Source organism: Octopus sinensis, linkage group LG2 (genome assembly GCF_006345805.1).
Source record: "Octopus sinensis linkage group LG2, ASM634580v1, whole genome shotgun sequence".
NCBI classification, from domain to species: domain Eukaryota; kingdom Metazoa; phylum Mollusca; class Cephalopoda; order Octopoda; family Octopodidae; genus Octopus; species Octopus sinensis.
Genome location: NC_042998.1, coordinates 22,997,722 through 23,011,019, shown reverse-complemented (window position 1 = coordinate 23,011,019; position 13,298 = coordinate 22,997,722). Strand labels below are relative to the sequence as shown.

At 37.4% G+C, this 13,298-nt stretch overlaps 1 protein-coding gene across 1 annotated transcript in view; it reads right to left on the bottom strand.

Moving 5' to 3' along the window:
- LOC115222730 overlaps positions 1 to 13,298 on the bottom strand; it is a 45,817-nt gene that overhangs the window by 98 nt on the left and 32,421 nt on the right. Inside the window, exons 4-9 of the mRNA XM_036511961.1 lie at positions 10,299 to 10,343; positions 7,506 to 7,952; positions 6,434 to 6,556; positions 4,905 to 5,156; positions 3,040 to 3,123; positions 1 to 1,444 (exon numbers count right to left, since the gene is read on the bottom strand). The exon at positions 1 to 1,444 is cut by the window's left edge and continues 98 nt beyond it. Of these exons, the coding sequence (XP_036367854.1) occupies positions 288 to 1,444; positions 3,040 to 3,123; positions 4,905 to 5,156; positions 6,434 to 6,556; positions 7,506 to 7,952; positions 10,299 to 10,343 (2,108 nt within the window). The 3' untranslated portion in view covers positions 1 to 287. The remainder of the gene's footprint in view (positions 1,445 to 3,039; positions 3,124 to 4,904; positions 5,157 to 6,433; positions 6,557 to 7,505; positions 7,953 to 10,298; positions 10,344 to 13,298) is intronic.

Here is a 13,298-nt window from a genome sequence, read left to right as displayed (position 1 = left end):
TTTTTTCCATTTATATTTTTATTTGTTTTATCATGCACATGTTGCTGGGAAATTACATTTTTTAGAAATTTATACATATGCATATTATTCCAACAATGCTTTTCCCCAACTTTTAATGATTAGATTCTTTTCATGACTGCCAACCACTCGACCCTGAAGGACGAGTGGAAGCTATTTGTTTGTCAGGTAGGTCGAGGCATGTGAAATTATCTCCTTTTCTACATAGACAGCTTTAAAGTCATCCAGCCTTAACCTTGCACCCAGTATTTTTCATAATTTATAAAAGACTATTGCATTTGAGTGTTTTCTTCACTGTCTAAATTCTGTAATACAAATGATAAATGTTCACAGATGATTGTATGGAGATCACTTGAAATATACATAAGGATTCTAAAATTGTCTTTGTCTGCTAAAACACCGCTTGGTGTTGCCATCACATCAGACAGGGTCTTGTGAACCTGACTGATCTTTTGGAAAAGATCAGGACTCAATGGCATTGGCATGACTTTGCAAACTTCTGTGAAGTTAGACAGCCAATCATAATATTCCTGGCTACTGAAATCTGGTTTTGATACAAAATCTACTGGACCTTCGAGTTTATCACTTTGTAGAAGATGTTGGGAATCTGTTGCTATTTCTTCCTGCTTTACTGACTCGTTGTTCTCTTCAAACTGAACTTCAACAAAGTGTGGCTGATTATCTTCACCTTTTACGTTCTCTATAAGCTGCTGAGCGTATTCAACTGGCACCTCTACTTGCTCCGTACAGGTCTGGTTGGGATTCTGTTCAACATCTTCCAAGCTGACGATAGTTATTACTGTGGCACCATCGGTAGTGTTTTCAATTAACGAAGGAAGATCTTGTTCGACGATTGTCGCGGCAATCTGATTCGCTGTGTTCTCGTAGTTAGCAGAGTGTTCTTGTGATGCAGCTTCGCACATAGCCGAGAACTGCTCTCGTTCGTTTTCAGAGATGGTGCCGATGCCAGCAGACTGCATTGCCGTAGCCACCACCTGAGCCACTGTCTGTGAACTCGAGCCATCTGTTTCTTCTAAGATAACATCTCCACTGTTCACTGGTGTGGCTATATGTGTCACTTCACTACCTGTTAATCCTTCAACTATTTGGGCAATTTTTTTATGATATGCTGTTGGTTTATTGTCGACAGCAACTCGAGAAACAGCTCCAGCTGGAATTCGGTCATTTTCCTTATATGAGAATTGAGAGGTAGATTTGGCGTCTTGTTTAGAGATCTTAAAATTGCCCTCATGTTCTGAATGCTTACGCGTCGTATGGACCTTTAATTGTCCAGCCCTTTTAAAAGAATCACCACAGAGTTCACAAGTGTAGGGTTTCGAACCCAAATGTTCTTTAACATGGCGTCTTTTGCTGGAAGGGTCACTAAATCGTGCATGGCATAAATTACAAACAAATGGCTTCTTTCCTGGGAAAAAAAAAAAAAAAAAAAATCTTATTTACATGAAATTATCAACATTGTCATTAATATCGTTAGCAGTTTCTTGGATTAAAAAAAAATACTGTTTGAGTACTTGTGACTGCTTTAGTTGATTTTACCCTTCCCACCAAATTTATGTGGATGGTTTGACTGAGAACTGGCAAACCGGAAAGCTGCACCAGGCTCCAATCTGATTTGGCAAGGTTTCTACAGCTGGATGCCCTTCCTAATGCCAACCACTCCAAGAGTGTGTGCTTTCACATGCCACTGGCACAGGAGCCAGTCAGGCAGCACTGTCATCAGCCACGCTTGAATGGTGTTTTTAAGTGCCAGTCAGGTGGCACTGCCATTTGCCACACTGGCATCGGCCACGACTACTATTTCACTCGGTTCAACAGGTTTCACAAGCATGGCATACTGCCCAGCAACTGAAGGGTGTTTTTAATGCTAATTATATATATATATATATATATATATACAATTTAAAAATCGGATAAAATCTTTATAAGAATTTATTAAGTAGTTAGCATGAAAAACTCCATAAGAGAAAAAAATCCATAAATTTTTTCACTTAAATATATTTATTTATATTATATAGAGGGCATTACTATACATAAATGCCACAAGGTAGGAGGGACTCTTAAAGTCAAAACTACCAAAATAAATAAATACATCGTATTGAATGCAACTCTTGAAGCAAGTCACTTAAAAACGTTTTTAAATGACTTGCTTTGAGAGTAGCATTTGGTATGATGTGTTTATTTATTTTGGTAGTTTTGACTTTAAGAGTCCCTCCTAGCGTGTGGCATTTATGTATAGTAATGCCCTCTATATAATATATATATATATATATAAAATTTAAAGGACTGACCATTAAAAGTGGACGGTCAATATGCTAGATATAGATGTCAAAATCGCTATTTTCCACGGAGAATGTGTTCTCAAGAAAAAACTCAGCACAAAACCAAAGTGTGAAAAATAAGCAAGACAAATGAAAATATACAAAATAAAAAACGATTACCTATGTACCGATCAGTGTCACTCGTTAATATTCACGGATATGCATACGCGAAAATCTGCAAGATCATCAGCATATGTTTTTGATTTCGTATATTTTCATTTGTTTTGCTTATTTTTTACACTTTGGTTTTGTGCTGAGTTTTTTTCTTGAGAACACATTCTTCGTGGAAAATAGCGATTTTGACGTCTATATCTAGCATATTGACCGTCCACTTTTAGTGGTCAGTCCTTTAAATTTTGTATGTAAAAAATATTTTAATCTTCGGATTTTTTTTAATATACTAGGCCACTGGTTTTAATTGATTAATATCAATTTCTACCCTTATTCAATTTTAATATATATATATATATATATATATATAACCTTCTGCAAAGAATACCGATGTACTACACAGAAATAATAATAATAATAATAATAATAATTTAATTAGTTACAAGAACAGATTCAAGTTGACATGTCTTAAAGATATAAATACAAATATACAAAAAAAAACAAGAAAAATACTGAGTATTCTGAATGGCTACCATGAAGAATAAGTTTATATAAAGGAGAAAGAAGTTACCTGTATGAATGATCTTATGCCTAGTTACATCTGACTGGTGAGCGAACCCACGGTTGCAATGATCACAGACAAATGGCTTTTCACCTGGAAATTGATATTAAAAAAGTATATATTTTAGAAAAGAAAACTGTCACAATCAAAATATAAATTTGCTTAAACCCTCTGGCATTCAAAACAGCCATATCTGGCCAAAATTTTCTACTTGTTTTATGTTCAAAACGGTCAGATCAGGCCTCTCACACTAACCCTACATTGTCATTCTAAAACTTAACTGTTACCTCATACAAACTCTTAAAGTTACAAAACAATGTGAATTTGCTCACAACATCATAAGCGGAAAGTGTAACCTCTCGAAAGAGCTGTTCTTCACTCCTGCTCCAGAGCGTCGGCTGTGGGGTCACTCCGAAAAGCTCTATCTGCGACGATTTCATCTCAATCGAAGGAGAGGGGCTTTCTCTGTCCGGGTTGCGGATCCGTGGAATAAGCTGCCGGACGAGATAGTGAAGATGCCAACAACCGCTCGGTTCAAAGTCTCCCTTGACCAGAAATGGTCTGAACTCTTTGCATGAACACCACCCTGTACATAACAACATGTCCCCCTACATGGCCTTGCTTTTGCTTTTTGAGCCAAAAAAATTAACTTAACTTAAATGAACATTGCTTTTGACAAAATAATGAGAACGCTAAAGGGTTAAACCCTTTAGAATTCAGAATACTGTCTAATATAATGCTTTTTATTATAGGCGCAAGGCCTCAGATTTGTGGGGAGGGGACTAGCCAATCACATCGAGCCCAGTGTTCCGTTGGTACTTATTTTATTGACCACGAAATGATGAACAGCAAAGTCAACCTTGGTGGCATTTGAACTCAGGACATAGCTGATTAGTTATCATTAGCCATATTCACGGTTTGATGCAAATCTTGTAAGACACAAAGAGTTCCAAAAATATTTCCCCAAGTTGCTGGTATCAGTCGTTGGGCAGTATGCCATGCTTGTGAAGACCTGTTGAACCGAGTGAAATAGTAGTCGTGGCCGATGCCAGCGTCGCATGACTGGCACATAAAAGGCACTGTTCAAGTGTGGCCAATGCCAGTGCCACCTGACTGGCACTTAAAAAGCACCATTCATCATCATCATCATCATCATTTAATGTCTGCTTTCTATGCTGGCATGAGTTGGATGGTCTGACTGAGAGCTGGCAAGCCAGAAGGCTGCACCAGGCTCCAATCCAATCTGGCAATGTTTCAATAGCTGGTTGCCCTTCCCAATGCCAACCACTCCGAGTGTGTAGTAGGTGCTTTTTACATGCCACTGGCTCGAGGGTCAATCAGTTGGCACTAGTAACGACCATGCTTGAATGGTGCTTTTTACTTGCCACCAGCACAGGACTAGTCAGCCGGCACTGGCATTGACCACACTGTTTATTAAAAAAACCAAAACTTATATTGACACCTTGTAAACCTTGGTGTAAGAAAGTCACTGAAAAGGTCTTGAAAATGTCCTGAAGAGGTCTTTGGACTAACAAGCCACTAATTAATTTTTTTAACCATTACCAAATGGCGGAGCCCCAGCATGGCCACAGCTCGTGAGCTGAAACTAGATGAAAATAAATAAAAAAAAAACAAACAAACAATCAATTAGTTAATGAGTTGGTTAAATATTTAACTGATGAATAATTAAGTAGAATTGAACCTGTGCATGTGTTATTATTGGTAAAATGACCCTCCCAATACACAAACTCACATCAAGAATCTTGCAAACCTGATACAACAATGAAGCAGCATTTATACACATTTTCAATTAAAGAAAACGCTGAACAGGTTTTAATTACAGATTTAATGAAAATAGAAAAACGGGAAGATACCTGTATGTACTTTAGAATGAGATTTTAGATACACCATCTGAGAAAACTTCTGGCCACATTGGTTGCACTCAAAGGGTTTCTCTGAAGAGTGAGTGATGAGATGGCGTCGTAGACAACTAATCTGACGGAAAGGAAGCTGACAAATATGACAAACATGTGGCTTGGAGTTGGTGTGAATTGCTACATGTTCCAACAAGCTTATTTTACTCGAGAACTTGTTATCACATATTTCACATGCAAAAGGTTTGATTCCTGCAGAATTTTATGAAAGGGAAAAGAAAAAAATGAAAAAGATTATTATAAAAGGTTGTTAAATGAAATAATAAGTGATTTATTTGGGAGAAGGAGAATACTGACACCGGGAGAGGAAGTGCCCCAACAACCACCTTGAGTACCTTTTTGAGCTCCATGTGTCTAACACACGTGGGCATGCCTACAAAGTAAAAAAAAAACAGCACAGCCCCCATGACTTTCAGAAATGTTTTTCACACCCAGAGTTGCTGAAGCATGGAACAAACTACCTGCATCAGTTGTCAGCTGCCGAGACATTGCATCCTTTAAAACCTCCATGCTTCCTGAAATTCACCAACACTACACCTGGTCAACACCCCCCACCCCGCTTTCACACACACACACACATTTCTTAAGAGTTTGTAGCCATGGAAAACTGTTTATCTAATTCGAACTGAAAATCAACGATAACATAAAACGGATTTTTTTTTTCTGTCATCACTTATAAACTGATTATATGGGTTTAAACTACCTGACCACATTTTTTTCAGTGCCATATATTTAGAGAAATTATTGAAAATTATAAATTAAGAAACATGTAAGAGTTGCCAAGATATTGCATCCTTTAAAACCTCCATTCGCCAACACTACACCTGATATCTCCATCTCCATTAGCATGCACACATGTATAGCATGACTCTTACACTGTTCACTTTTCTGACTTTTGTACATAATTCTATGTACTGTACATACACCTTTGATGAGTTGTAGTACACCTGAGCACTATACACAATAATTTCATTATTAATGTAAGACTAGGAAATTAGTTAAAAGAGGAAGGCAGGGGAAAAAAATGATTAATCATGACTAAAGAGTGGCTGTGTGGTAAGTAGCTTGTTTACCAACCACATGGTTCCGGGTTCAGTCCCACTGCGTGGCACCTTGGGCAAGTGCCTTCTGCTATAGCCTCGGGCCAACCAAAGCCTTGTGAGTGGATTTGGTAGACGGAAACTGAAAGAAGCCCGTCGTATGTATATATATATATATATGTATGTGTGCATGTATGTTTGTGTGTCTGTGTTTGTCCCCCTAGCATTGTTTGACAACCGATGCTGGTGTGTTTATGTCCCCGTCACTTAGCGGTTCGGCAAAAGAGACCGATAGAATAAGTACTGGGCTTACAAAGAATAAGTCCCGGGGTCGAGTTGCTCGACTAAAGGCGGTGCTCCAGCATGGCCGCAGTCAAATGACTGAAACAAGTAAAAGAGTAAAAGAGTAAAGACAGTCAAAGCACATACCTAAGTGAACAAGATTATGTCTTCGCAAACTTTCATTGTTTCGAAAGCGTTTTGCACAACCATTAAAACTGCACTGAAATGGTTTTTCTCCTGTATGTACTCTCATGTGTACTTTGAGATTTCCTGAAATAAATAAAATAAATACATAAAAATAAATAAAACAAAAGCAATATAGATTTACGTTGAAAAGAATACTTCTTTTTTTTTTTCCTTTTTCTCTCTCTCCATATTTTTGAGTAATTGTGGTCCTTTAGCCTTGAGTCAGCCATGATCTTGTACAATGCTCCACAACCTTTTTTCACTTGCAGTACACTCACATTCTTTTCAAAATTTGGCAGTACTAAAAGTATAGGACAAAAAAACGCCTTACTGGCACTTGTGCCCGTGCTAGTAGGGTGCCAAGAGCACCATCTGAAAATGATCGTTACCAGAGCAGCCAACTGGTTCCGTGCGGGTGGCATGTAAAAGGCACCATTCGAGCGTGATCATTACCAGCGTCGCCTTACTGGCACCTGTGCCGGTGGCATGTGTAAAAAGATTCGAGCAAGGTCGTTGCCAGTACTGCCTGACTGGCCCCCGTGCCGGTGGCACATAAAAAGCACCGACTACACTCTCGGAGTGGTTGGAGTTAGGAAGGGCATCCAACTGTAGAAACTCAGCCAAATCAAGATTGGAGCCTGGTGCAGCCATTTGGTTTGCCAGCCCTCAGTCAAAACCGTCCAACCCATGCAAGCATGGAAAGCGGACGTTAAACGATGATGATATATATATATATATCCATTCTTGTTGTCCCCCTTCCACAAGATGGCAGCAAAAATAAGGATCGGTAGCAATACACTGGCAAAATCCCCATAAAAAAAATATTAAATATAATTTATCAACCCCAAAAGGATGAAAGGCAAAATTGCCCTTGGCAGAATTTGAACTCAGAATGGAGTGATGGGTGAAATACTGCTAAGCATTTCATCCAGCATGCTAACGATTCTGCCAGCTCACCGCCTTAAATAATAATACCAATACTAATAATAATAACAACAACAACAACAATATTAAAAAATCAAAGATATATTACCTTTTTGAGTGAATTCTCTATGACAAATTTTACAAGAAAAATTACTTTTATTTGAAGAAGCATTTCCTTCCGTTTTTTTCGCACAGGTACCTTCCATTTTTTTTGCACAGGTACCTTCCACAGACGAAAGTTCCTTGTCTTCTAAGGACACCACAAAGACAGACTCTATAGGTTCAGTACTTTCTGACCCCGATTGATTGGCGAGCCCAACTAATTCATTTATTGACTCTGCTGCTGCTGCTACTACTACTGATGATGATGACGATGATGATGATGATGATGACGACGACGATGATGACGATGATGTTGTCGCTGTTAATTCTGCCGCTGTTGTCGCTGTTAATTCTGCCGCTGTTGTTGTTGTTATTGCTGCTGCTGCTGTTGTTGTTGTTGGTGGTGGTGGTGGAGGAGGAGGAGGAGGTGGTGGTGGAAGCAGAAGAGAAGGAGCTGTAATGAAAACGATGTAACTTTCAACATGTGGCTTACTATGAAGATAAACGAATGCATGCACTTATGACAGCAATGTCTAGTCTCCCCACTTTTCTTGTTGCTGTTTAGCCCCAGGCCAGTTCCGATCGAGCAGTGGACCAATTACGATTAACCCTTTAGCATTTGGATCACCCCCTCAAATGTAACACTTATTTATTCACACTGTTTTGAATTAATCGGGCATTATCTTGTAGCTTTGAAATTTTAATAACATAAATCTTTAGTTAAATATATTCAATGAGAATATTATATACTGAATTTATATTGAGTGCTCAATTGTATCAAAGTATTAATACTATTAAAGTATTTATATATATATATGTTATACAGAATTCAAATTTTATATCTCTGAAGAGCAGAAGCGTTGTCTATAAATGCTTATCAATATAGGATTTCATTATAGAGACAACACTTCTGTGAAACGATTGTAAGATGCTTTAAATAATTAATTCAAAATTTTTAAACTGTCATATACATTATATATTTATACTTATACATATTTACATATATTTTTATACGTATTTATATTTATTTATTTATCTATTTTTAATACAACAAATATTTTTCACACGTGTATATATTTCAGAGGAGTTTTGATATTGATTTCCTAATATTAATAATAATATATTATTGAAAAATATATATGTATAAATTTTAATAACATGTATGAGTGAAGACAGTAGTATCAAGAGGTGCCTATCTCTAATTGTAGAGAGAACACATGGAAGGGATAGACCTAGGAAGACGTGAGACGAAGTGGCGAGAAAGGATCTAAAGACATTGGGACTCATAGAGGGGATGACAGGGGGCCGAGACTCCTGGTAGTTTGCTGTGCTTGAGAGGATATGTCGAGCTAAGTAAAACTGAGGTTGTCCTTGCATACAAGTATGTCCCCAGCATCCCTCTCCAGCTGAGCATCCCTAATTCTTATGGGCTCATAGGTGCTGGTGCCATGTAAAAAGCACCCTTGCCTGTGCTGCATAAAAAGCACCCAGTGCACTCTGTAAAGTGGTTGGCATTAGGAAGGGCATCCAGTTATAGAAACCATGCCAAAACAGACAGGGAACCTTTAGGTGCTCTTCAGCGGACCAGCTCTTGTTAAACCGTTCAACCCATGCCAGCATGGAAAATGTATGTTAAGAGGATGATAATGTGATTTTTTAGTCTTTTATTCTTTAATTTGCTTCAGTCATTTTGAATGCGGCCATGCTGGAGCACCGCCTTTAGTTGAACAAATCAACCCCAGGACATATTCTTTGTAAGCCTAGTACTTATTATATCAGTCTCTTTTGCCGAACTGCTAAGTTACAGGGACATAAACACATCAACATCATTTGTCAAGCGATGACAGGAGACAAACACAGAGATATATATACATATATATATATACAATGGGCTCCTTTTAGTTTCTGTCTACCAAATCCACTCACAAGGCTTTGGTCGGTCCAAAGCTATAGTAGAAGACACTTGTCCAAGGTGCCACAGTGGGACTGAACCTGGAACCATGTGACTGGGAAGCAAGCTTCTTACCACACAGCCACTACTGTGCCTAATTGTTTATTTTTAGAACAACATTGTAGGGTAGGTTTGAGAGGCAAGATCTGGACAGTCTGAACAGAAAATAGGTAGAATACTTGAGACTGGATATAATTGGTTTAACCCATTAACTGCCAAATTATTTTATTCATAATTTTTGGCTTTGCCAGGTGTCTTAGGAGTTAGAATAATATATAGTATTTAAATTTTCTTCCTATGTGAATTATTTTGGAAATTAAGATGAATTTTTCAAAAAATTCCCAAATGGGGATCGCTGAGAAAAAGCAAGTTTATCCTTTTCTATTCAATTGCAATAATAAACATTTTAGTTTTTTTGAAACTAAATGCAAATTTGTATGAAATATCAATGAATGATATACATGGGAAATGTGAAAAAAAAAATCGTTTTCAAAACAGTCAATATTTTTGTAGTTTAAAAATTGCGATTTATGACTTAAATGTCTTCTAGAATTAACCAGAGCTAATAAAAAAAAAAGGTGCTTCAACAAATCCCATCTGCCCTGTGCAAGCACAGATAAGTGGACATTAAAATGATGATGATGAAGATTCTTAAGGATGCTGACATTGATCAGTTCACTGGACTTTCTTCAGAACCATCTTTTGAGTTCAAACAATCAATACATTAAATATATCAAATATATCGTTTATGAAAGCATGTAATAACTAATTATAAAAATAAAGTTGATAGTAGTAAATCTTGATTGAAATGAAACAAACATGAAAAAATTAATACAAATAAATGCTTACAAGGTTCATTTTCAGTTTTTTCAAGACGAACTTTCCGAGGCCTTCCTGAAAAATGGGAAAAAAAAGACAAGAAAGTTTTTAAAGAAATATAAAACTGATTTGCTCTGAGAATTTATTTGATAACCATTCTGTGACGAGTTAGACTGGTTACATGTTTTAATTAATTTTAAATATAATCAAAATTTTTGTAAGGAGTGTAATAAAATATCAGTAACTTTATATCTAGCTAAATATGCGTTGGTGCCAAGGAGGGCATCCTGTCATAGAGAACAGGCTAAAGCAGACAAATGGAGGATGGGGCAGCTCTCTGGCCTTGCTAGCTCCTGTCAAACATTCTAACCCATGCTATGATGGGAAGTGGATGTTGAATGATGATGATATTCATATCTATGTAAAGTGGTTGACTTTAGGAAAGGCATCAAGCCATAGAAACCATGACATTTGAGTGTAAGGCAGTTCTGCAGCTCACCAGATCTTGTCATGCCACCATAGAAAATGGATATTAAATGATGAGAATGATACTTATATAGATACAAGCACAGCCTCATTAAATTCCACCTCATCAATGCAAGAAGGAAAAAGTGGAGGTTAAAATGATGATTGTATATATATATATATATATATATATATACTCTTTACTCTTTTACTTGTTTCAGTCATTTGACTGCGGCCATGCTGGAGCACCACCTTTAGTCGAGCAAATCGACCCCGGGACTTATTCTTTGTAAGCCCAGTACTTATTCTATCGGTCTCTTTTTGCCGAACTGCTAAGTGACAGGGACTTAAACACACCAGCATCGGTTGTCAAGCAATGCTAGGGGGACAAACACACATACACATATATATATATATATATATATATACATATATGCAACAGGCTTCTTTCAGTTTCGGTCTACCAAATCCACTCACAAGGCATTGGTCGGCCTGGGGCTATAGCAGAAGACACTTGCCCAAGATGCCACGCAGTGGGACTGAACCCGGAACCATGTGGTTGGTTAGCAAGCTACTTACCACACAGCCACTCCTGCGCCTATATATATATATATATATATATATAATAACACATGTCATTATTCTACCAAATATATACATTTTTTTTTTTTTTTGCAATTTACTTAATCATCGGTATATTATTGTTATTTTAGTTTTAATATTTCTATTATATGTAATTTTCTTGTTCATTTTGAATTGATAAAATGTGTTTTTTTCTAATTTATATACACACACACACACATACAGAAACACACACGTGTGTATGTTTGTGTATATGTATTGATTAGTTTATTTTATGCTGTGCTTGAGAAGACCCGGCAAGCCAAGTGAGACTGTAACTGTGACCTATATCAGTGTTGCATAACCAGCCCATTTAAGAGTACCCTTCAATCATTGGGCAATAAACTACACTTGCAAAGACCTGGTGAGGCAAGTGAAGTCGTTGTCATGGCTAATGACTACTGCCTGATCGGTCTGATAATAATAGCATGTAAAAAGCACCATTTGAGTGTGGTTGTTGCCAGTGCTGCCTGACTGGCCCCTGTGTTGGTGGCATGTAAACAGCACCATTCAAGCGTAGTCAATGCCAGTGCCATCTGACTGGTCCTGTGCTGCCTGACTAGCTCTGTGCTGGTGGCACATAAAAAGCACCATTCAAGAGTGATCGATGCCAGTGCCACCTGACTGACATCCGTGCCGGTGGCACATAAAAAGTATCCACTACACACTCAGAGTGGTTGGCTTTAGGAAAAGCATCCAGATGTAGAAACTTTGACAGATTAGATTGGAGCCTGTTACAGCTTTCTGGCTTGCCAGCCCTCAGTCAAACCATCCAACCTATGCCAGCATGGAAAGCGGACATTAAATGATGACGATGATTATGTTGACCAACTAAAATCTCATTATTTATGTTGTAATGATAATTTGATAGAGATTTTAATTTCGGTCTCAAGGGTTAATTTAAATCCAATCATTCAAAGCAACTCATAAAACTTGAAGCAGTTTTGAGTAAACAGAAAAAGTAAAAAAAACAAAGAAACTTCCATAAACATTTTCTTTTATACACTATTACAGATTAAATAGGTCTGATAGGTTTGTAAATCTTAAGATATTTTTATATCAACTTTTTAAGAGCCACATGGTTTTAATAGTGGATGCTCCTTAAGAAAGTAACTCAAGCAGAATATATTATCAACTGAATGAAATGGAGTTTATTCATAAGAAATAAGGAGAGAGGGGAGATTCTATAATTAGAATAAAGCTCAGTTTTAGTACAGCACCCTAATCTCAGTGGAAATTAATTTATAGTTTTTATTTAATGACTAACACTATGACCCGGCAATGCCGGGTCATAATGCTATTGCATGCATATACAGCTGCGTGCGTGTGCACATACACGCGAGTACTGTCCAAATCTCCGACCAATCACATGCAGCTAGCTGGCATTCAATTGGCGTATCAAGTTTCGCGCATTTTGATTGGGTTTTGGATAGAAAATTCACAAAAAAAGTCACTTCTATTGATTTTTTAATGGCTTTGCGGAGTGACTGGGGAAATGTAAAGATGTGCACGACCACCCTTGGACGGTTTTGAATGACCATAGAAAGTGCGAGCTCTCTAACTGAAAAATTGTGGATTTGTATAAAGGACACACACACAGACATTTTGCTGTTTATATATAGAGAGATTTGTAGAATAAGAACAGGGCTTTCATTTCCACATTATGTTACTCCCATCTCCAACACTGAGGTTAACAGCCTGAAAAACTATAAGCTTCTTTACAACAACCATTCCAACATGAGGTTATTAACCTTTCAAATTAATAGTATTTTTGAGAGCAGCCCATCCTAATTGTTTAGATATTTATATTTTGTATGTTGCAGTATCATTGAAGATTTTAGCTGGGAAGGACATGGTGTTGTAGCTTGATGGCATCTTGCTTGAGCCAACGACAGTCAGAAAGCAGCCTCTCTCTTTCTCTTTACTCTTTTACTTGTTTCAGTC